Source organism: Python bivittatus, unplaced genomic scaffold (genome assembly GCF_059951505.1).
Source record: "Python bivittatus isolate LINGU-HERP-01145 unplaced genomic scaffold, Pbiv_v1 ctg000850_np1212, whole genome shotgun sequence".
Taxonomy (NCBI): domain Eukaryota; kingdom Metazoa; phylum Chordata; class Lepidosauria; order Squamata; family Pythonidae; genus Python; species Python bivittatus.
Window position 1 is genome coordinate 43,740,863 of NW_028277112.1, and position 23,517 is coordinate 43,764,379.

At 38.7% G+C, this 23,517-nt stretch overlaps 2 protein-coding genes across 2 annotated transcripts in view; one reads left to right on the forward strand and one right to left on the reverse strand.

The window, feature by feature from the left end:
• UHRF2 (ubiquitin like with PHD and ring finger domains 2) overlaps positions 1 to 8,095 on the forward strand; it is a 77,296-nt gene extending 69,201 nt beyond the window's left edge. The window contains exons 14-16 of the mRNA XM_088130216.1: positions 1,783 to 1,946; positions 2,271 to 2,369; positions 4,743 to 8,095. Of these exons, the coding sequence (XP_087986342.1) occupies positions 1,783 to 1,946; positions 2,271 to 2,369; positions 4,743 to 4,889 (410 nt within the window). The 3' untranslated portion in view covers positions 4,890 to 8,095. The remainder of the gene's footprint in view (positions 1 to 1,782; positions 1,947 to 2,270; positions 2,370 to 4,742) is intronic.
• A 622-nt stretch (positions 8,096 to 8,717) lies between these two features.
• The window catches only part of GLDC (glycine decarboxylase), a 42,919-nt gene continuing 28,119 nt past the window's right edge, over positions 8,718 to 23,517 (reverse strand). Inside the window, exons 13-25 of the mRNA XM_088129898.1 lie at positions 23,367 to 23,451; positions 23,243 to 23,284; positions 22,128 to 22,270; positions 20,779 to 20,854; positions 18,785 to 18,910; positions 18,082 to 18,231; positions 15,916 to 16,028; positions 15,217 to 15,358; positions 13,999 to 14,110; positions 12,070 to 12,165; positions 11,538 to 11,710; positions 11,330 to 11,410; positions 8,718 to 9,552 (exon numbers count right to left, since the gene is read on the reverse strand). Of these exons, the coding sequence (XP_087986024.1) occupies positions 9,409 to 9,552; positions 11,330 to 11,410; positions 11,538 to 11,710; positions 12,070 to 12,165; positions 13,999 to 14,110; positions 15,217 to 15,358; positions 15,916 to 16,028; positions 18,082 to 18,231; positions 18,785 to 18,910; positions 20,779 to 20,854; positions 22,128 to 22,270; positions 23,243 to 23,284; positions 23,367 to 23,451 (1,483 nt within the window). The 3' untranslated portion in view covers positions 8,718 to 9,408. The remainder of the gene's footprint in view (positions 9,553 to 11,329; positions 11,411 to 11,537; positions 11,711 to 12,069; positions 12,166 to 13,998; positions 14,111 to 15,216; positions 15,359 to 15,915; positions 16,029 to 18,081; positions 18,232 to 18,784; positions 18,911 to 20,778; positions 20,855 to 22,127; positions 22,271 to 23,242; positions 23,285 to 23,366; positions 23,452 to 23,517) is intronic.

Below are 23,517 nucleotides of genomic sequence, written 5' to 3' on the forward strand. Positions count from 1 at the left end.
AAAACGTTTAAAAACAAGTAGCAATACAAAAAATTAAGAACAACAACACAAAGCAAAGGAACAGAGATGGCAGAGAAAACAAACCTAGATAGGAACAAGGAAAAGGAAGAACAGAGGCAGCGGTCATCCTCGCCAAAGGCCTGGGGGAAGAGCCATGTCTTCAGGGTGCTTCAAAATGTTTGTTTGTTTATTACCAAGAATCGTGAGAAATTATCCTTCAGTTTCCTGCATTTTCTGCCAGAATTTGACAGTGCAGTTTTTGGGTCATTTAAAAAAAATATTGGCTATAGGTTACTATTGGCCATTACTATATAGATTAACAAAGGAAGAGGGGATTTAAGATTTTTCTACGATATATTAGAAACTTGTAGAAGGGAGGGACGATGCAAGAAAAAAATTGAAATGTTGGGATTGATACTTGGCATATGAAAGCTTTGGAGGTTCTTGACAAGACAGTAGGTCAATAACAGGGAAGGAAGTCAGTTTATGAAGCCTCTCTTTATAGAGAGCTGGTCACATTCCACAATGATTCTTGTACTTAATGTACAACTTTGAGGAACTTAAGTTATTCATATTCTAAAATGCACCCATAAAACCCTTCCAGTTTGGCATTATTATTTCACAACAGTTATAGATATGCCGTTGTCGCTCAGATGTTTATCTTCAACCTCTAATTTGGGAATAATCATGCTGGTCTATTTTGGAACAAGGATTGCTGACAAGGAACTTACACATAAATACTAAATGTTCAGCATTCTGAACTTCAAAGAAATGGAGGAAAATTAAACCCTTTATAAATAATGGCTTCAAGTGAAAATAGTTTAATTAAGAATCAGTTTTCAGCCAAAGTGAGCACTTCTGGATTGCGTCATATTCTGGTAAAAGAAAAGAACAAGAAATTAAAGGTCATGGATTTGCTATTCCAAGAAGTGCTAAACTGAGCATCATTTCAACTTCAGAGGTATAACTTGGCTACAAAAAGGTCAAAAGATACATGTTCTGTTCAGGTCAGGACAATACTGTCTTAACACTGTAAAAAAAAAGTTTGCTTTTAGCATGCTAATTTGTTGCTTCTTCTATTTGCTGCCTATATTCTCTTTTAAGATACTCCACTCTGAATTTTAAGATACTTCGCTCTGAATTTTCCCATGAGTTGGCATTCTGTGCCTGTGGAGCACAATCATTCCTCACTGGACTGCTTGCAATTCCCTGTATGATATTTTTTTCTATTCTGCAAACCTTTAAATTCCTTCAGAGGTGCCAGTGCTTCCCTTATGGGTGGATGGTGCTGCTGCAGTAATTACACGAACTTACACATTTTAAGAAGGAGTTTGTTTTCAATATTTAAGATTGGAGTTAAGTATCATACTGTTTTCTTGCGGGGAGTTATTTGAAATTTCTTCCATATAAAAAGGAAAACTCTACTTTTTCTTTGAAAGTATCTTTAAAAGAAAAACAACAGTTTTTGTCAGACCACTAGTTGTGTGAGAACTATCTTTGCAAATATCAATATACTATCCATTGGTTTGTCCTTAGAATTGGGTGGATATATTTTCAGAATATAATGTATTACATTCAGAGTAACAAGAAACATGAAGAATAAAACTGAATATGTATGTTCTGGAAAATTTCTACTTTAAGATTGTTTTCATGTTTTTTCCATTTTCTGGTAAAATATGAAGTTTTTATAATTTAATCAGTAAGCCTGTTCCTGCAGGATATCTAGCTAGTCTAAGAAGCCAGTGTAAATTTATCATTGTACTTTGATAACATTTTTTCCAGACAATATAAAGCAACCTACAAACACAGCCAAAACCATGAAGATGAGTGATGGAGGGAAAGGAGAAGCTTTTCAGCTAACGCAGCAACAACAATGGTTGATACAGGAGGACTCTCCGAACCAGAAATTATGGGATGAAGTTCTTAAATTTCTTAAGGAAGGACCAGTATGTTTTGTGTTTTAACCAATATTCTGCATTGTTTCCTTTTAATGTCATGCAACTGGATTTCAGTGGAACAACAAGGACTTTGTTCTGCCTGCAACTTTTTGGAAAGTTCCCCAACCATTCAGAGTGCATGAGGAGCTGAAGAGAGTAAAGGCACAATTTGGCTAATATGTGGCATATTTATTAAAATAGAAGACATATTTCAAATATTATATTCCAGGCCCCAAACAAAATCTGGGTTGATATAGAAACAGTAGTATTTTATGAAAAGATCATGGACACTTCAGCATTTCACTTAATTATTTTTCCCTTATCCTGTCCTAGAATTTTTTGAAGAAACTGGAACAATCCTTTATGTGTGTTTGCTGCCAGGAGCTGGTTTACCAGCCGGTGACCACAGAGTGCCTGCACAATGTCTGTAAAGTAAGTGTCTCATGGATCATTTTCACATTGTCCTAGTTAAGTTGAAAAACTTGTAAAAGCAAATCAACTTATATTTTAAAATCTAATGTATCAAGGAGAAATAAAAGTTGACTCTTACAGTGATTATATATAGTAAGTCACTAGTCGTCTCATGTTAGTTCAAACAGTAAAATTATGCATATATTGATCAGACATATCCATGACATTGTTTATGGTAATAACTTTCAGAGTATAGCTGTACTAACCTACTGCAGCAAACAACAATGAGGAATCTTGTTGCATCCTACAACCTAACAATATATTGTAATATAAGATTCTTTTGGACATAGACAATTTCATCAAATCTTATGCTATAATGAATTGGTTAATTTTTAAGTGTTACAAATAACACTTTGGGTTTTGTTATAAGTCTTTGATGTTTTTATATAGTTCCTGAAACAGAGAAAATAATTCTGGCATGATTTTAGATCATAATTACATTTATCTAACTGATTTTTTGACTATTTGAATGAAAACTTTTGAAGATGATGTTCAGTTCAATATGTTAAATTCTTCCAAACCCTGATATTAGCATTTTTCTGTAATCTTATGTCAAAATTTGTGCTGAATTACTATATACATGAAAGAATAAAGTTCTTTTGAGCCTCTACAGGATATATCCATCATCTCTGGTAATTGCCAGGGGATTATTCAGCTTAAATTATTTTTACAGTTCATGTTGATTCATAGAGCGGGAAAGAGCATTTGTTTGACTCAGGGCAGCTTACATTTTAAAAGCAAGAATAATAAAAGTTAAGAAACAGATCATAACCAGAAGAGACCAAACAAAACAGCAAAAGCACAACCTATAGGAGACTATACTTGGAAACCATAAGCATAAGAACTTGTAGTCCAACATATTTGGAAAACGTTGGATTGGGAATGCTGGTTGAAATTAATTACAGTTTTCTATTGTGTCTTGGCTTTGAAAAAAAATTGTTTAAGCTCTTAATTGTATCAAATTATGTCCATCCTTCAGTAGAGATGTTGCGGTGGACTGAATTTCCTTTTCCTTTCCCCAGAGAGCTAGGGGGCCTTTCAGAGCACACTGGGGGTGAAGAGAACGAGAGCTAGGCAGACTCCTGTTGCACAAGCAGAAGTCTAAGCTTGAAATATTGCATATCTCTCCTTAGTTACTGAACACTGTATTCTCACATTCTGCCTTATTGTCCTGTTCACATTACTAGACACCGTGGTCAATTCAAAACTGCCGATTAGGAGGGCTGTTTCTGATCTTTTCATATACTAAGAGGATGAAATAGAGGGTGGGGATCATAAAAGCGCAAAGCTTTCTGTAATTCTGTGATGGAATGTGTCTATGAAGGGGAGGGTGATGTGGTGGATTGCAGCAGAGAGCAAGGAGGGGGTGCATTTCAGGAAGGGCAAGGAGACAAAAGGCAAAACCAGTCCGGAGGTGGAGCATGGGAAACGAAAGAGGTTCAAGATAGCTACTCCCTAGAATCCCCCAGGGTATATCCACTAGTTGCAGTAGTATAGATTTAGTCTGGCAAGATTCTGCCTATATGGTGTAAGCAAATAAAGGAACTGAACTCAACTGGACCGTTTCACCGTTGTTCTTGGGCTGGGTCTGACAAATTCATTTACATATAAGAGAACAATAATTTCCTGTCAAGTCTAGCCTAACCCACACATATAGGTTTTCAGTACACAGTACACCACTTTCAGTACACAGTTCACTCTAGTGTACTGGAGAGACGACCTTTGCCCTCCAGATGTTGGATTCCAACTCCCATCAGGCCCAGCCAGCAGTGTCATTGATGAGGAAGGCTGGGAATTGCAAGTTGACATGTGAAGGGGCATAAGATAGTCTGCATTAGTACTCCTAATTTTGTAAATGATAAATATATATTTCTTCAAATTTGGAATTAACTTGTGATTTTATAGTGGTGTAAAAATGTTGGGGGTAACCTTTTGCAGGAAGTATGACAGTATGTTTTGCCTTATGGAAGAATCAGACGCATTGTAACTCAGAAGCTTGGTCCAACCATCCTGGGCAGGGTCATGGTCTGGCTGAGCTGAAACCTGGGAAACCATGGTTATTCCAGTTTCAGGCAAGAAATGTTCTGGTGAGGTTGTATAGCGCAAGTGGGCAGAGTTAGTACACCTTGCCTCTCTCTTTCCCTCCTCCTTCGCTGCATGGCTTGTGTTCCCTCTGTAAGTTACTTTCCCTGACATAGCGCGCCCAGGACTGTCTATTTCAAGCACAGAATATTTTGCACATCCCTAATGCATCTGGATAGTGTTCTAGCCTCTAAGTGATGTATCTATCTTGTGACCTGGATTTTAACATATATATATTTCTCATGACTTTAGAGCTGTTTACAGCGCTCTTTCAGAGCTGAAGTCTTCACCTGTCCTGCTTGCCGACATGACCTTGGAAAGGGCTACACCATGGTTCCCAACAAGATACTGCAGACACTACTTGACCAGTTCTTCCCTGGTTATAGCAAAGGACGATGATATGTATTCATAACCTTCTTCTCCAAATGACTGAATAAACTGTAAAAAAGCGAACAATCTAGGAAAACTCCAACAGTGGACCAGCCAACTTGAGGGAATTCATATTACTGTCACATTGTGAAGCCGCTAACTCAACCCTCTTTCCCATTTAGCAATCTTTTGTGTAGTAAGAACTTCACATTCACAGCTTCCTTTCCAAAAAGGTAGTTTTGAACAGACGACCATTAGTTTGTATGCAGGAATAGAAGCTTTCTTGGCTCTGGCCACAGTAGTAGCAGGTGCTTCAGTTGTTTTTATAACTACCTCAGATGGAGAAAACAATTTTGGGGGAAGTTTAAGAACACATCAAATGAAGTTTAGCTACACACTGCCTCCTGAACATTAGTTTTGCCTGATCCGTGCAATTTGATTTTACAACAAGAAAACAGTACTTAAGAAGCCAGTTTTATTGCAGAACATCAAATTCTGTGGTGTGCATAATTCTTTATTGTGTTTCCTCTCCTGCTGTCTTTCTTACTCCTTTTGCAAGAACAAGCTTTTAGTCTATTTTTGTGAGCGTTATTGTGCTCTCGTATCTTCTGCAAGTTGACTACTAAGGACTGAGAACAATATGAATGCATTGTTGCTGTTAATGTAAAGTGATTTGTGTTTTTTGCACTTAAAGAGGGTATTCAAGACACTCTAGTTGTGTAAAAACTATTTCATATAAAACAAGCCACTTTTGTATTAGGTAAAACTGTTTGCTTTTAGTAGGTCTTGTATTAGTGGCAATACATCTTATAAGCATTGAAAGCAGTGCTAGCTTGGAGAGGGCTCAAATTGCTTCATATTGTGATCTGAAATTTTATATACAGTATATTCCCCACCTCTGAATATACTTATTAAATATTTTATGATTCATAAAGTGTTGATTGTTTGCATTTTACACCCATAACATGACAGTAAGTAATTTCCTAAAATAGTGTTTTTATATATTACATAAAATTCCATTTGAAATTTTGATATGCAGGACAAGTAAACCTGAAGTTTACATTAGTCCTTTGGCATTTGCCTTGCAGAGTTATATATTTTAAAATACATTTTTATAAGACTTTCATTCTGAGGAGTTTACATTTTCATATCAGCTTTTGATTAAAGTTAGCAAATTACTACTACTATCAGAACAGATAACATTGAGTACTTACATACTAGTTTAACATATACATAGCTTTTCATGCATTTCTTGAATCCTTACATGGAGAAGCTGGTATTATCCCTATATTACATATTAAAACCGAACCTTTTGGTTCTAAGTCAGATATGATACTGAACCTTGGATTAGCATTATTTAACCAGTTTGGGCTTATATTTCCTTTTTTTTCTTTAGCAGAAAGAAATTAGAATAAAACAAGATGCTTTAAAATAATGGGTGTCGAATTCACATATAACACTACACCAGAATTTTTAACTTAAAAGGTTAAAGCCATAGGGACCTAGTTTACATGTAATACATGTAAAAAATAAATATTACGGCTTTCATTATGGATGAACTGGGCCAGTATCTAAACTCAGGCTGGTTTACACTATACTTAGTCAATCAGCCAGGATAACAAAACTACAGTTAATCATGACTTATTTGAATTATTCAGTTTAAATAAACCAGAGTTTTTCAACTGTGATAGCAAAAGGAATCTAGTTAGATAAAAATTGAAAGCAGAACTTTTCTGTTTCCTCCTTGGAGACACAGATTAAATAATGATTTTGCTAGATCAGCCAGCAGTCTGTTTTAGACATAAGAGTACTTACGGAATTTGTGGCCAAAGCAGGATAAGAAAGCAAAGGTTGCATTAGTACATAACCCTAAGTTCATAAATGGTTTTAGCTACTCCGGCAGCAATAGCAGTCTCCCAAGCTGATCCGTTTCCTTCAGTGACGAGACAACCATGAAATTAAAAGCTTTCATTTGGGCTTTCAGTCGTGGTTAGTCAGTATATCTTCAGCCTAGACAACGTTTTAATTATCTTCTACTGCATGCCCAGGGAACCTCTAGCCTGCCTAGTACTGGATTCTGTGCCCCATTTCTCTTATCAATTGCCAATAGTGATGAGGTGTAGTGGGGATTAGAGGAATGATACTGGAAGGAGTGCTGTTCCCCAACTCTTATCTAGAAAACCAATTTCAAACTGATCAATGATCCTTGCTTATTTCATAAAGATAGTTAATGCTAAGCACAAGTGCTATCTTTGCAGTTAAGACCCAGTTCACACATAAGCATGGTTTGTACATAGAGTTATGCCCTATACACCTAAGATTAAATTGTAAGTTAGCATTATGTATAAACCAGACCAAAGTTAATAATTAGGGAGAATATGAGAAGAAATAATTCAGTGGCCAATTTCTGACATGCTAAAGAATGACGTTTTGAACAAGCTATAGTGTTCTGGTTTGCCAAAGCCATAAACAAGGACTCAACTATCTTGCACAATGACTCAAGTATTCCCCTGCCTCCTAGCACAAAATTAAAACTGCCAAATTTTCTGGAATTTTGATAACCACCTTTGAGGTGGCTAGAAATTTGTGAAGCTTTGGGAGAGGCAGAAATAAATGTTGGGTTTTCATGCAAGATTTCAGCATTTTAAAAATACTGAAATAAACCATTTTATGGGGATGGTGGTTGCCTTTTCCTGATCCCTGCCATAAGTCATGGCCTAGAAATCACAATGACTGGCTTTGTGTACCACACTACTAATAAAATGTTGATCATTTTTCTCGTACATCAGAACAGTTCACTCTGCTTCGGAGTAATTCCTGTTGAGTTACATGGAGTTTATCCCAAGTTTCGTTACTGTGAAATTACCGCCTCAGGGTCTACTGGAGCATTAGTTGCAGGCCTTTTTTCCCCACAAAAACATTTGTTGTTTGGATTCTAATTATATGTAGGAGGCACTTTATTATTCATTTCCTATCCCTGCAAGCTTCTCTGAAACCAGAGGTGGTAAGCGCCACACTAAATTGGGTGTATTGTGGTTCTTTTTAGGCAGCTGTTAAGGCAGTTTTCGTAGCAGCCAGCTTGCCATCAATGTCTTCAAGTTGGAATTCTCTTTTGATAATTGTGGGCATCTCTCTGTTTAATGTGAGATAGTAGCTTTAAAAAGTTACATGCTTTTGATGTGTGCTGTAAAGGATGTGTTCTCATCCTTTAATTTCAATAAATTCAGATTGTTGCACTTGCATTTAATTGCTGTAGCATATTGTAATTGATTATACTCATGACTGCTGTAATAACACTGTTTTCCAACAGTCCTGTATCAGATTACACCACGCCAAGTTTTACAGGAAGTCATATTTCAAGAAGTGTGTCTGACCCACATGGGTGTGCGTGTGTGTGTGTGTGTGTGTCTGTCATCATTTATGCCTTCTTAAGTCAGTCTACCGAGTTGTAACAAAGAAACTGGAAATTAGCCACAAGCTACAGCTCTTGCACTGAATGCATTGAGCCAGTTTTTCAGTTTCACAGAAAATGGCTGACTAAGTAATATTCAAATGATTAACCTAAAAGGGAACAGGGCTTTCTCTTTTGCCGAACAATGTGCCCTTTAAAAATCAGTATTAGGGCAAAAAGTATTAGAAATCTTAATGCTAGCAACCCTGGAGGCCATCTTATGTTCCCACAAGTGTAATCATTTGAGCCCTTGCAAAGCCTCTTAAGGTTTTGAGACTTAGGGAGGGGTGTGTGAGATCACAAATGCCTTTGAGCAAGGGTCCTAGGCCTACTTGGCTAGCATTAGAGTCTATATTCTGAAGAAGGTGACCTATTTTTTGCTACACAGATTGAAATCAGACTTCAAAAACTCTTAAATCAGCTAGTTTTTATTGGAATATTAACAGGAGAAAATTTTAAAAATATCAGTTCTAGGATATGTAATTATAAACAACAAAGATGTATTGCCATAACCTAACAGAGTGTGGTACATACTTAAAAAAAAAAAAAAACACCTGCATTCGACCATATCAAACTGCGTTAATGGTTGTCCATGACTTCATTTCATACAAAATGAATAGTAACTCCATTTTACTAACAGCCCAAGTCCAAAAGAAACACATTATAAAACTATCTCCAAAACAAATTGGGGTTAATAATTCTGTATCAAGGGCGTTTCAGGGAGTAGAGGCATAGTCACGGCACTGTCTAAACAGCGTATTGCTTTTGTTCATACCGTTCTATGCTTATTATTAATCACAGAAAAACAGCCCTGATTCTGAATAGAACAGAGAGGCTTAATCAAGGCCACTTTAGCATGGATTGATATGGCAACTGAGGCACTGTATCAAATCAGTTGCCGCTTAATAAAAGTATATTTACAAGTAGCTGCACAAAAATTTAATTAACAGCATGGAGTTTTCAAAAATATACATTGTATATAAAGCTTGCTCACTGGGCTGAAGATTTCATCTGTCTTCACAGACTGCTAGAAATGCAGCAAGAAAAATTGAGCCCAGTGATCTGAAAGGTAATTGAAAGGGTGGAAGGAAGCTGGTCCTAAGATGATGCTCTCTTCTGTTCAGCAAAAGGAGATTCGTAGACCTCCATTGGTGGGCAGGTACAAATAAGATGCTGATCCCCATAGATGTCATCAATTCTGGCAATTGTAGGCCAAAATTTATTTTCAGGTTTCACAAATGGCTAAAGAAGAGGAAGAAATATTTAGAAAAGCTATCTAGTATAACATTTGAACTACAAAATTAGTCATTACAATGTGCTTACGTACATTAAAAAATTAATACGCTGCAGGCAGTAAAATGCATCAGGGAAAGGAAAACTTTCAAGGCAAGGCATCGATTATAAAGCCCTACAAGATTTGGAAACATGCTCTGGGGATTCTTTTTCTTTTCTCCAAAGCAACTTTTTGCAAGTCAGTCCAGGAGTTTCAGAGATGTCAAGTTGTTCCACTCATTACTTTAAAGTTGGACTGGGTAACCTGCACTCTGCCCTCCCAGCACCCAAAAATTCTGCCACTGAAACTCAATGGTACAATTTTTGTTTGTCTTCAGAAATAAGGGTGGGAATGAAAGTGGGAATCCTCTGCAAGACAAAGTTCCAATTTGCACAATTACACCTCACCACAAATGACCCCAAACTGCACTAGTGAAATGACCATGTTGCTGCTGAATTTCAATACTACCACTTTGGGCTCTTCCAGAAGTACTGAAGGGTGGGAGTGACTAGCCGCCTGTAGGTTTCCCACTTCTATTGCCACCTTCTAATTCCTACCACCACCACCGCGGGCTACATTTGCTCTGCATTTTCCTGTGATGTCATCAGCCCTTCCACTGATGTTAACTACGGCCCTCCAGTTGGCCAGGATAACCACTGTGGTTTAATCAAATGTTGCTTGCTGTACTTTGGACATCATGTTCTTGTTAAAACAGTTTTATTAGATTCTTGTAGATCAAAACAAAACAGAGATCAATTCTTTATTTCACTTCTTGTGGGGGCAACAAAATCCTTTGCATCCAATACAGGTAGTCCCTGGGTTAAGAACGCCCAGTTTATGGAAGACCCATAGTTAAGAATGGAGCCTACTGTAGCAAAATTTGATTTGACTGAAATACAATGGTTCGAGTTAATTACACAATACTACTTATACAGTATTATACAATAATACTGTTCCAGCTTACATACAAAGTTGACTTAAGGACAGACCTGGGGAATGGAACTCATTCTTAAACTGGGGACTCCCTGTACCCCCTTTTCAGTTCAAAGCAAACCATGTTTGAACTTGCCAGTTTCCAAAGCAGTTGGTCAAAAGCCACTGCTAGGAGGGCTACTTTTTTGAGACAAAAATCTGAGACTCTGCTGAAAATTACAGAATTAGTTTTATGTTTCTCTTTAAGCCCACTCAAGAATATTTGAGTAATTCTTGAGTAGGACTACTTAAGTATTTCGTCTTTTCAGTATGAATAGGAACATCATTTCAGAATAGGGATAATAGCAGTTTGAACCACAGTTGGACGGATTCAAACATAAAACAGAAGCTACGCTACACTTTTTTGTATATTCCTTTCTGTTAAATCTGTATTATGCTCTGCTGACTTTTCCTGGCCTTAGAAACCCTCCCATGTATAGACTATCTGCCATATTCAGCACAGGAAAGGCATCCTTGCATTTTTTCATGCAGATATCTATTTTTCTAGTGCACATAGCGTTAAACCTGATCATGACAGAAACTGCAAAAGACAGAGAAAAACTTCATCTCCTCTTCCTCTAAGGCAGCCCCAAGGAAAACCCCTTGAATGCAGTAAGGTGAGCATGATGTCTTGCCTGGTCCTCAAATACACAATAGAGGGTTTTTGGCACATCTGATGGAACAGCTTGTTGGCTCTGTTTTAAAACTGGCCAGAACATTTCTAATAAAATGATTGCTCAAAATATATTTATGAAATGGTAACTCATTACTTACTAGTGGAAAAGCAGCCACTTCCCTAGAATATGGGCGATCCCAGTTGGGTGCAGCCAGGCAGGTCAAGGTGTGTGGGGCCATCTAAGTCAAAGAAATTTAGTTTAGACCCCACAAAAGAACAAGAGTTTATGTCAAACTGCTTCAATTGTGAATAAGGAGCAACCGCTAGAAGTTACACAAAGCAAAAATAAAACCTCCCTGAGCTTACCTTTAAGGGGTTAACTCTAGCATCCATTCTTCCTTCTTCTATATCAGCTATTTCTTGTCGAATACTGATCATGGCATCACAAAACCTGTCTAGTTCTGCTTTGTCTTCAGACTCGGTCGGCTCTATCATGAGGGTTCCTGCCACTGGCCAGGACATTGTTGGAGCGTGGAATCCTAGGAAATATGAATTCTAATTGTTCACATGATGTTTAAAGTAATAAACCTCAAGAGCCAGAAGCACCCCAACCATCCACCCACTCTAGAGTCAATCTCTGATCTAATCAGCTTTATGAAGACAACATGTATGAAATAAAAGCAAATACATGCATTTCTGGATTTTGGTTAAAGCCATTTGTATGTCCTGTCCTATCTACTCTTACTATCTTGATGCAAAAAACCCCCATCAGCAGCTTTCTCTCTCCACTCACCACGTAGTCACACTTTGCAGCAGCATTACAAATCACATCTCTGCTGGTTGTCAGATATGTAGCATTCCAAATAAAGTGGTTAAGAAAAGAAGAAAAAAACCTCACCATAATCCTGAAGCCGCTTAGCAACATCCGCAGCTTCAATATTTGCAGTTTTCTTAAAAGGCCGGGTGTCCAAAATAAATTCATGAGCTACGTAACCTGTTTAGGAGTAAAGATTTATACACATCAATCTTTTTTAGAATAATAAAATATGAGCATAGGATGTTTTGCATGTCCCTTGACCCCACTGGTCTTGGTTGTATGTGTTAATTTTTAGCTGAATATTGTGTAGAACCCAGTATGGCTTCATTTATGAGGGACAAGATGAAACAGAATTCTCTGTAACGTTTCAGAAAAGTAATTATCTTAATTCTCCACTGATGTTCTTCAAAAATGTTAGTTTGAATGTGTGTATGTATGTGTGTGTGCACATGCATGTAAAATATTAAAACTGCTCAAGGACATAAGGCAGCCCGTGTGATATCATGGTTAAGGTGTTGAATTAGAGGTGGGGAGGCCCAGGTCCTAGTTCACCCTCAGACACAAAAGATGCTGCTTTTTGCTCCTGAGTAAAAGATGGGATAACACTCTGATGAATACATAATAAATAAGGGGGGCTAAGCATATTTCACTTTCAGATGCCCCTATAGCTTCTGAAAATTCCCTTGGGAGGATTAATTTAATTTTTATTCTTTCCAATCCAACCAAATGTTGGAAAGAAATTATATAATGGGGCTTGGAATGTCATTTCTAGGTCCCACAGCAGGAGAACTCTCCAAAAAAAAACCAGAACAGAATGAGAATGAGGCCAGAAAAATAAAGTTCTAGTTTAATCATGGGCCAGAATTGGTCAGGGGCTGCAGAGAAAAAAAAAATCTCCAGAAAAAGATTTTCCCAATGCATTTCTATGGGAAACATAAGGCAGCCCCTTGAAGTACTGCAGACTGCTCCATTTTAAGCCCCCTCCCCCACAAGTCACAAGACCCAGAGTAGAGCTATGAGGTTTGCAGTTCTTCTTGGCACACACATACATACAAATGCAATTTCAGGGAAAAACAGAAACATACACACCAATGCGACATGTATGCGCAGACCCTGCTCAGTCCCTGAGGAGAAAGCATGCGCACACACACACGTCTTCCTTTACTACACAGAGGTGAATGGATGCTCCAATGACTGCTGCTGGTAAAGGGTGTGGGAATTGCAGAAGCCAGGCTCTGCATGCCTTCCCTGCTTGGTTTCTGTATCACTCAGATCCTGAGTTGCCCAATATTCTCCCCAAATATGATTTTGCTGGATGGAAAGTACAAGTAACAGGCTGACTTGGTGGCCCAGTTCAGATGAAATGATCACCAGCACTCACAAACCCTTAGTCCTCTCTTCCAACATGGCTGTACAGAGACCAGAATGTTTCACTACTGACAGCAATTAGTTGTATCTTCTCTCAGAACTATAAATGATGGGAGATCTTAAGTATGGTTTATGGAAAGTGTGGTTGGCAGTTGTGTTCTGGAATTCAGGTAAAACTAAGCATAACCTGCTGGTGTGCAGACACAAGGCTTAGCTGTGCTTGGTTAAAAACTGAAGCAGACGTTTCCAATCATCTCACAGCCATCTCTCAACAAGGCCAGGCAGGAAGAAATGAAAACAGGGCCACACAAGCTGCTGTGTGACTTAGATGCCAGGGAAATGATTCTCCTGTATACGAAGACAGAGGACCATGACAATCTTCTTTCTGATGGGGAAGAGGGCAGCTCCCCATTTCAGTGGGACACATTGAGGTTGTCCTGCTGGACAGAGAAGCAACTGCTCTGGAGGTTGGAATGATGCTTCTTATTTGAGAGGGTGGGTGGCTTATTTTGGCTTTCAGAAATGCTGGTCAAACTGAGCTTCCCTCACCCAGTTTGTTTCTTTTGCTTTTGCTAAATGGCCACACATTGGTACAATGGCTAACCGTGTTGGACAGAAATTATTCCAAGTGATGATACTTGCCTTTGGTTCCTCTAAAGAGGATCTTGTAGTGGTTCTCCAGTCGCTTTGCCATGTAGTTAGCATTCAATATTGCAATCTCAGAGGCATGTTTTAGGCCTTTTCCTCCCATCATCTGAAGGAGAGGAAACATTAAGGATGAAAAAAATGGGGGGAAAGTCATATTCCTGATATAGATGATTGAATAGTCCAAGCTGGCTATTGTATTATCGTAGGGGCTTAGTATAAGGAGATTAAATGATGAGTGCATTCTATAGATATTTATTCAGTGTTTAGTTTACAAATCTATATGCCATCAGTGCATGAACGGTTTTAGTGGCTTACACAAACAAATGTGTAAACCAACAAAAACTATTCAGGAGTGGATAGCATATAAATTATGTCTTCCTTAGAGATCTCACCCAAGGAATTAATTTTAAAAAATGTCAAAAAGCGGCAAATTCTATGAAGTGAGGCTGTCTTTATCCGTCGTATCTTGATTTGAAGGACCAGGCATAAATAATGTTGTCAAATCTGATTTGTCCCTGTTATTGCTGTTATTATTTATTGTCATCTCTATCTATTTTGAAAGACAAGGGAAGTTTCTTATAGCAACAGCTCACTGCAGCATCTGGTAGAGTACTGTCAGCTCTAGCGATAGGCCTTTCAGCACTTGCCATTTAATCCCTTTAACTGGGGTTGTCTGAGATGGCACTTGGAACCATTTGCCAGTGTGAGGTGGTGATTAAAGTGTTGGACTAGGAGTGGTAAGACCCAGATTCAAGTCAACCCTCCAGCTTGGAAGCTCCCTGGATGATTTTGGGCCAGTCACTCTCGCTCAGCCCAACCCATCTCACAGGATTGTTGCTATTGGGAAAAATAGGAGAAGGAAACACTGTGTATGCTGTCATCAGTGCACATACACCTCTGTGAGCGTCCACAAAAAAAGCGGGCTATAAACCATTGGAGCATTTCTGTTTTGAAGGCCCACTAACTTTGTGAATCAACTGCACACGGGGGTTGCAGTGTGAAGGAGGGCTTGAAAGCCCTCTTGTGCAACTGGCTTAGATAATTACTTCTGAATACTACCCTTTACAATCTCTTCTCATACAGCCATGCAGGTCTTCGCCTTCCTGCAGATCTCTGTTATTTTCATGTTTAAAAAGCAGAAAAATCTCGAAGGTTGTCAGTGTGAGAATCTACTAGTACAGAAGAAATGAGGAGCAGAAATCATGGAAGTACCTTGATATAAGCCCAGGAAATAGGCAAGATGGCGCTGGATCCCCAAGGGGCTGCGCTGATTGTTCCTAATGGGCTTGAATGTGTATCATGCGGTAAGGCAACGACAGGGTGGCTGGGCAGGAAAGGAACCAGATGCTTCTTCCTAAAAGGCAGCAAGAAAAGATCCTGAACATCCAGCTTCCCTCCTACTGCAGCACAGCAATAGCATGATGTTTGAATTAGCCAGAATCAAAGGTCTGCTTGATTACATTTCATTCTGACCCTCCAAGTCAGAGTAGGAAGAAAATCTCCTCTTCTCTTGAACAGCATCTAGCTTTCCACCTTTCTAGCTATACACAGGAATCATGAGCCAATTTTAATGGCCAATCTGGCTCCTAGAAAACAGATTGCACTGAACATCAGAGAAGTAGAGGAATGCATGAGTAAGAGGCAGGGTATATATTTTTCTTAGTGGATGCCTTTTCTGGAAATCCTCATTAGGCTTTTCACCCAGACATTTCTGAGGAATACATGTAGGGATGACATGATCTGGCTATTCCATCTCAATATTAGGTTCTTCCAATAGCACTGATTTACTTACATGGTAATCCTATGTATGTATCTTATTCCCTAGTGAGCATGCTTAAGATTTCTGCTTTAAAGTCTACATGAAAAAAATAACAAAAATAAATGCTCTTATCACAAGAAGCAGACACTAACACTCCAATTGGCCCCATGCCAGGTCCTCCTCCACCATGAGGAATGCAAAACGTTTTGTGAAGATTTAAATGAGAAACATCTGACCCGTAGTCTCCGGGGCGGCACAGGCCAACCTGTCAGGGAAAGGATAGAAAAATGTCAGATCCAAAATCTAGGTGTTAAAGACTTAGAGCATTGTGGGGAATCACATAACCTGGCTTGCAGAGGCATCTGCAGGGTATGATCAAAAAAAGTCAAGGTGGCAGTCATGATGGTGCAATTAAAGCTCCCCCCATTTTAAAAATGTGGGGAACTTTGATTGCATTATTTGTGGCTGCCATCTTGAATTTTTTTGGCAAACATAAAAATGGGTGGAACTTTAATCACACCATTGTGGCTGCCATTTTGACTTTTTTGACCATACCCTGCAGTTAGCCCTGCTGGCTTGTCAAATGCTTTGAGCCCACTCTTCCTCTCTGGCGAGTCTCACTAGCAACTGCATTTTTTTTAAACTTTATGCATGTGAAAAAGCAAGTGCTGGAAAGATGGAGTAGGAAAGGCAAAAGCTGTGCAGTCTTGCAATACCACCACCGTTGTCACTTCTGGTTCTGCACACTGTTACCGTGGGTTGCTCCATAGTTTCTGACCACTGACTGATTTTTTTCCCCATCAGTCAATCAGACCATTATCACAGAAACCATTTTCATCCCTGACATGGTGCTTCTGTACTAATGACCTATTACAGTCATATTGGCACAACAATATTTAGAGGATGGCTGAATTTAAGAGCCCAGAATGAAATATGATAAGGAAAAAATATTTTTAAAAATGGGGGGAGGGGCTCTTGTTACTTTTTTCTATATAGTTTCTTTCAAAGCTATTCAGTATAAAAATTATCATAACCCCAACCTTAAATGCACTGAAAGCAAATTCAGCTAGGAAGAAATATTTTAGGTCACTATTTTAAAACTGAAATATCATTACCACATGTTAAGCTGTGCGAAAAGTTATAAGGTGACTTCCAGAGCTAGCAGACTGTTACCCATATTAGCCAGCCAGATATTTCTGGGAAGCCCATAAACAGGGCAAGACATTAGTAATGGGCTGCTTTGATTCTGGAGTAAATGGTTTCTAATACAGTGGTACCTCGGGTCACGAACGCTTCTGTTCATGACCAATTCGGGTCACGAACAGCACCATTTGCAAAATTTTGCTTCCGTCCGTGAATCCGCGGCCATTTCCCTGCCGTGACACGTGGTCGTGGCTTCCTGTAGGGAGGGGGACTCTCCCTCCAAGCAACAACCGCCTCCCCACCCGCCTTCCTGTCCTCCACGCCAGAAGTCGCGTCAAGCAAGGTTAGCGTTCTCTCTCTTCGTACTGTATTTTGTTTCATATTTTTGTGGTTTAAAAAAAAAATACATATGGTTCAGAACAGATTAACCGTAATTACACTGAACCTTATGGGAAAATTTGATTCAGTTTGTGACCAAAATCGGTTGGCGACCAAATTCGGAGGGGTCAGAACGGATTAACCATATTTACATTGAACCTTATGGGAAAATTTGATTCGGGTCGCCACCAATTCGGGTCGCGACCAGAGTCGCAGAACAAATTAAGTTCGTGACCTGAGGTACCACTGTAGTTACATTCTCCCAATCAAAAGCCTCTAATTTGATGTCCAGCACCACATCTTCTGGTAGCCAACTGACATACTTTACTCTATGAAATATTTTCATTTGTCTCACTCAATTGTCTTGTTTTTCAGTGGAACCAGATGATTAAACATGGGGAAGTGTCTATTTGCTTTCTCCACACCACAGTGTCTTCACTGTGTCTCTCCTGATGCATCCTTTTTTTGAAACTAAAAAGATCCAAATATTGTACCTTTTCTGTACTGGTAACTCGCTTAAACTTTTGCACACCGAAATTATGAATAATTGGTGTAAGAGTGGCCCAAGATTTCAATCAGGAACAGATATTCAGGGCTACAGAGTTACTGAATATGAGAAATCAGCTCCTGTTTGTGAACCTCGATGCTCCCACTGCCCAAATCCCATGCATCGGAGCCCCATTATATTGACCATTTCTAAGTCAAACATTTGGGCATGCCTCAACCATTTTCCAGTATTTTTAAAAATCATTTTTGTTTACATGAACTAAAAGGACTTGTCTTTGTCTATTTCTCACCTGGGCATTCATATTTGCGCCATCTAAATAAACTTGGCCTCCATATTTGTGAATCAGATCACACACGTCACTGATTTGCTCTTCAAAGACACCATTAGTGGAAGGATAGGTAATCATGATAGCTGCTAAGTTTTCTTTGTGCTTATCTACCTACAAGAAGAAGGGAAAAATAACAACAATGTGAAATATCAGAGTGATAAAAACAAGATCCTTCCTTCTCAACTCCTCATATGGAGCATGGCCAAATTTTAAGAAAAACAGAATCCTGTCTCAATCAGTTTGGAAAAGGCATATAAGGCCTATCAAATCAGATCTGGTTCATTTAATTCAGTCTTACCAACTTCATCAGGTAGCAGCTCCCTAACAAAGATTTCCCCCTCATCATTTAACTGAAGATTATCAGGCATCTACCCACAAAGGAAGAACTCTACTTGGTGTCTGATATTTCTCATAACCATTTACTCTTTTATGCAATTCTCACTTATATTCAGTTTCAGGACACTAAAGGAGGAAAATAGTAAATAGCCACAAAAAACATCCACATCCACAGCACTGATTCTCAAACAACGAGACATTTTTAAAAATAGCCAATACATTTTGTAGCATAAAAACATTTTCAAAGACAAATATTCTCTTCTGCTTTTTCTAGACGTTCATAGTTTATGATAGAGGAATGTATTAGGACAAAGAGCAGCGGGCTAACCATTGCTTTCAGGTGGCTTGCATCAATGCTTCCATTTTTATCTACTTCTATCGGCTGAATCTTCATCCCTGCCATCTGGGCACTTGCTGGGTTGGTTCCGTGGGCAGATTTAGGAATAAGGCAGACCTTTGGAGAGAAGAATAGGTAAAATGAATAGACTGTCATGAACTGAAAGCATAATAATGAGAATTCGGGGCACACCCTTATTAAATCTGAAAGCTGTCTGACTAATCCCAGCTTAATTATGTTACAGACTAAACTCACTGAAAATATTGACCTAAGCAGTAATAGATTTTGCTTTGGGCTGAGTGTGATATGAGAACGTGGCTGCAGGGAGTGGTAAACCATGGCTTATAGCTTTGCATTAAGTGTCAATCAGATAACAAGAATAACGAAAGGTAGGCAAAAAGGTTAAAAGCAATAACTATCTTATGACTAGTACTTCTTCACAAGGGAGTAATTCATATTAAAATCTCCAATTTGGAAGCAAAGATATTATCAGATACAATGTCACCAGATTCCTTCCTTCAATGATTAAAAACAAAGTCTTAATAATCCCAATACAAAACCCTTTAGATTGCCCTTCTGGGCACAATGGCATCGTAGCATGACTTTGATTTTAACCTAACTTTTGCTTCAAGGTTGCTAATCAGTGAACATAGGGCTGTTCACTTGATACAAGAGGAAGCATCTCATTAAGAACTTCTTTGCTACTGGATAATGCAAGCAATGAGCCAGTTTGGTGTAGTGGTGAAGGTATCAGGTTAGAAACTGGGAGACTGTGAGATCTAGTCCCACCTCAGGCACAAAGCCAGCTGGGTGATCTTGGACCAGTCACTCTCTTTCAGCCCTCAGAAGAAGGAGGCAATGGCAAACAACTTCTGAAAAATGCTTACAAGAAAACTGCACGGACTAGTCCAGGCAGTCACCAAGGATCAACACTGACTTGAAGGCACAAAATAAATATAAATACAAGAAATACTTTCAATAAGTCTATTATGTTGAGGTGCATGATACATTTTATTCCAAAGTCAAATGGTATTGTTGGGAGTCCATATTGACTAGTTTGATAGTTAGTCATATCTTGTGTTTGTTTTCAAAGATACCGTTCCTTCAAGTTTCAGAATGTGGAAGGAAGGGCTGTCTTGTCTACTGTAGAATTGAGCTTCAGGAGACAATCAACTGCTATGCAGGTATTTGTCTGCCCAGATGTACAGCTCAGCTGTGATGATACATATGCAACCATCATCCCAACAACAATAACAGCATGGAACTCTGATTAGGGAGTCCTTTAAAAGTAAACTAAATTTTGAATCAAGCTCAACTCCCAGAAGTTGACATGGGCACATCTCTGATGGGTTTTTTTGTCCTGATATGGAAGTGATTCACTGTTGCCTGCTTCCAAGATGTTTCTTTGACTTCCCAGTCTAGCCTACAGTCTAGACTTCCCAGATGATCATCCATCTAAGTGCTCACCAGGGCCAACCCTGTTTAGCTCTCTAGATCAACCAACTATGTGTCCTTTTTCCCACCAATAAATTATTTATCAATGAAGTGCTCAGTATTTCACATATTTATAGAAACCCTTGCAAGAGTAGAATACAAAATATGGTGCCTCTTGGCCCCCTCCCTCCATCTGTTTCAGTGGGAAATGGACAAGGCAGTTGTTTTTGTTCAGTCTGACCCAAAACTATAGTGTACTTTCTATGGAATCTTTGCAGAATGGCTTGTGTATCTAAAGACATTTGCACTTAGAAACACATAGGAAAATGGTGCAAATATATGAAAACTAGCAAAAGGAGGCAGATTGTCTCACAGAGCAACAGGCAAACTGAACTCTGTGCAAATGTCAAACAGCCCATAGAGCTTCCATTGAACACAACCAGACTAATTAAGTCTGTTTGTACTGGAAAAACCTCCCATTCCAAAAATAATTAGCTACATAGAGGATCAGAAAATCAAAACTTAGATAAAAGTCCACCTTTGTAACTTACACTTCGCTGCCATTCTCCTTTTGCATTTAAATAAGCCTTGATTGCAGCTAGCCCAGCATATTCACCTTGAGCTCCACTGCAAAGAGACAACGCTTATTATAATACTTTTTAGAGTGGTCTCAATCAACATCCAGTTTTAAAACTCTGTTAAACAAATCTAATAATCTCCAGAATAGAAGTACTGGAATACTTCATTCCACGCAGAGAATGAAGATTAAATAACACTGAATTTCATCACTTTTAAATCCATATTGCAAACCAAGTCACTTAAGCAGATTAACATTTTTTTTTCCTGAGCTTTTCCCCATGACTGAATTAAAGTGCTATTTGCCCATCCTTGAGTCAGCACAAATCAGTGCTTGTATAAAGCATGTTGTCCTCACTGGCAAACCCCAGCCTGTCTCTATGGCATCTATTCTGTGTCACTGGCAAATGGAGTTGTCCTGATGTACGGATGTGTCATAGGCAAGGATGTGTCATTTATAGGTAAGGTGACTGGGAGATGCGGGGTGATGACACAGTGAAAGGGGACAGCCACATAGCCAGAAGGGAAAACCAGTCAGGACACCATGGCAGTAAGGAAGCCACTCTCATCTGAGAACGTTTCTGGTGTTGCATGCTTTCCCCCCACAACTTCATTTGGCTATCTCCCAAGTTAAAATAATGTAAAATAAAGAAATATACCCCAGGGCAGAAACAGCCCCAAAGAAGGAGGCACTCCCTGCCATGATTATGAAACTAACTAGCCCCTGTGCAGCTGGATGACACAAACTCAGACTATCTGCTGATTTGCCATACTCTTACTAGGAGAGGTAGGCAAGTGATGGGAACTGAGAAATACGAGAAATTGGTAAACAAGCCACAAAAGTCTGGTTCAGTATTTCTCTGTATCTTGGATACTACAATGAAGGAAAGCAACTCAGAAATTTCCCAAGCACCCACCTATCCAGAAATCAGATTGTTACTACTGAAGTTCTAACCATTCAAGATAAATATAGTATTTCCATTTCCACTATCTAAATCCAAACCAGTCTGTATTTTGTTGTAACTCTGATGGGACTCAAATGACGTTTTAGGATTCTCTTGCACAGAATCATTTTTTCTATGCAGTTATCCATTCCATTAATGAGAAGCATGCCTGATACACATCTTCAATGTTAGAAATGTCTGTTTTGCCATGTGTGCACATGGCCAAAGAGTTATGTTCCATTTATCATATATAAATAGTGCACATGCATCAGGCATTCTTATTCCAGAGATAACCAAGAAAGAAAATGACCACATGAAAAAGCAAAATGAGTGTTTTAAGCCTGTGCAAAGTGCAACGGATGAAACAATATTGCTTCTACCTGTTTGGCTGGAATGAAATTTTGTCATAGCCTGTGATCTCACACAGATCTTTCTCAAGCTCTCTGAAAAGCTGCTGGTATCCTTGAACTTGATCCAGAGGCACAAAGGGATGGATATTGGCAAATTCCTTCCATGTAATAGGCTACAATACAGATATGTGCACAGAGAAAAAGAAGAAAAAATCAGTTCATATTTGTGTTAAAAATATATGTCCATAAATTATAGAAAGAACATGGAATGCAGCTCTTAGCTGACCATAAGGCCTGGTTACCCAGTGGAGAACCTTGTATCAAACACTTTGTGAATGTGGTTGTCAACTGGGGGTGGGGGAATTCTAGTGCTTTGTTTCTTCACATAAAGGAATGAACATATTTTGCTAAATATTTCAGAAAATGAAATCAATATACTTTTTCTAGAGTAACTAGAGGAATTATTTCTTGAGTAAATTATTTTAGGTTGGACTGTGAAATATATTTTACCCTCCTGAACTGACCTGCAATAAATAGCCAAAGTCATCTTAACAGTGGACTCTACACCACTTCAGGATTAGTATACAACAATTCCTTAGTGAATGATTGTAGAGAGTAAGGAAGTTGACCTTGATGGAGATGGGCAAGCTCCGTTAACAAAGCAATGAGGGGTTAAACATATCTTCAATCTACAAAACACAGATAATATTTGGAAGAAGCTCAGGTAGATGCCCCCCTAATTCAGTGTAAGAAGGGGGAGGAGGCATGGCACAATGAGACTTGCAAGATTCATGTCAGCCCCACTACATAGATCTGACCAGGAAATCAACTCCACAGGAAGGCTAAAACTACTTTTGTTGAGATTGGCTATAATAATGGAATCTTGCAAATCTGATTGTGCTGTACAATGGTCCAATGAGCAAACCAAATTCAAATGTTAATATCGTTCTAAAATAACTGAGCTCATTCACAAGATCATCTCTTCATTGGTCTCACCAAAAAGTGATTCTAAATTGTTCTTTTTGAGAGAAGCAGATTGCAATCTACCCCAAAGTTTTTGAGTTTCCTTAATGTTCACAAAGAATGGTTGGGTAGTTATCTAGAACTTATTTCAGAAAAATAATACAGTCGTTAAAACAGCTTACTATAAGTTCTGATGAGCTATTCAGCTTCATTGTACAGGATCCCTAAAGAAAGAAAACATACCATCAGGATTTTATTCAAGGACACTAACAACTATGATTTTTTTCCTTTTAAATTAATACCTACCAATGGAATCATGCTGTGAACAAGAGAAATATCTTTGTTTTCTAATCTTTTCATATACCGGACAATATTTGTTTCGGAGTGATAGCTGCAGACACAAAATTTTACATTAACAAACAGGGTAATAATAAAAGCCAAACACTATCTATGCCCC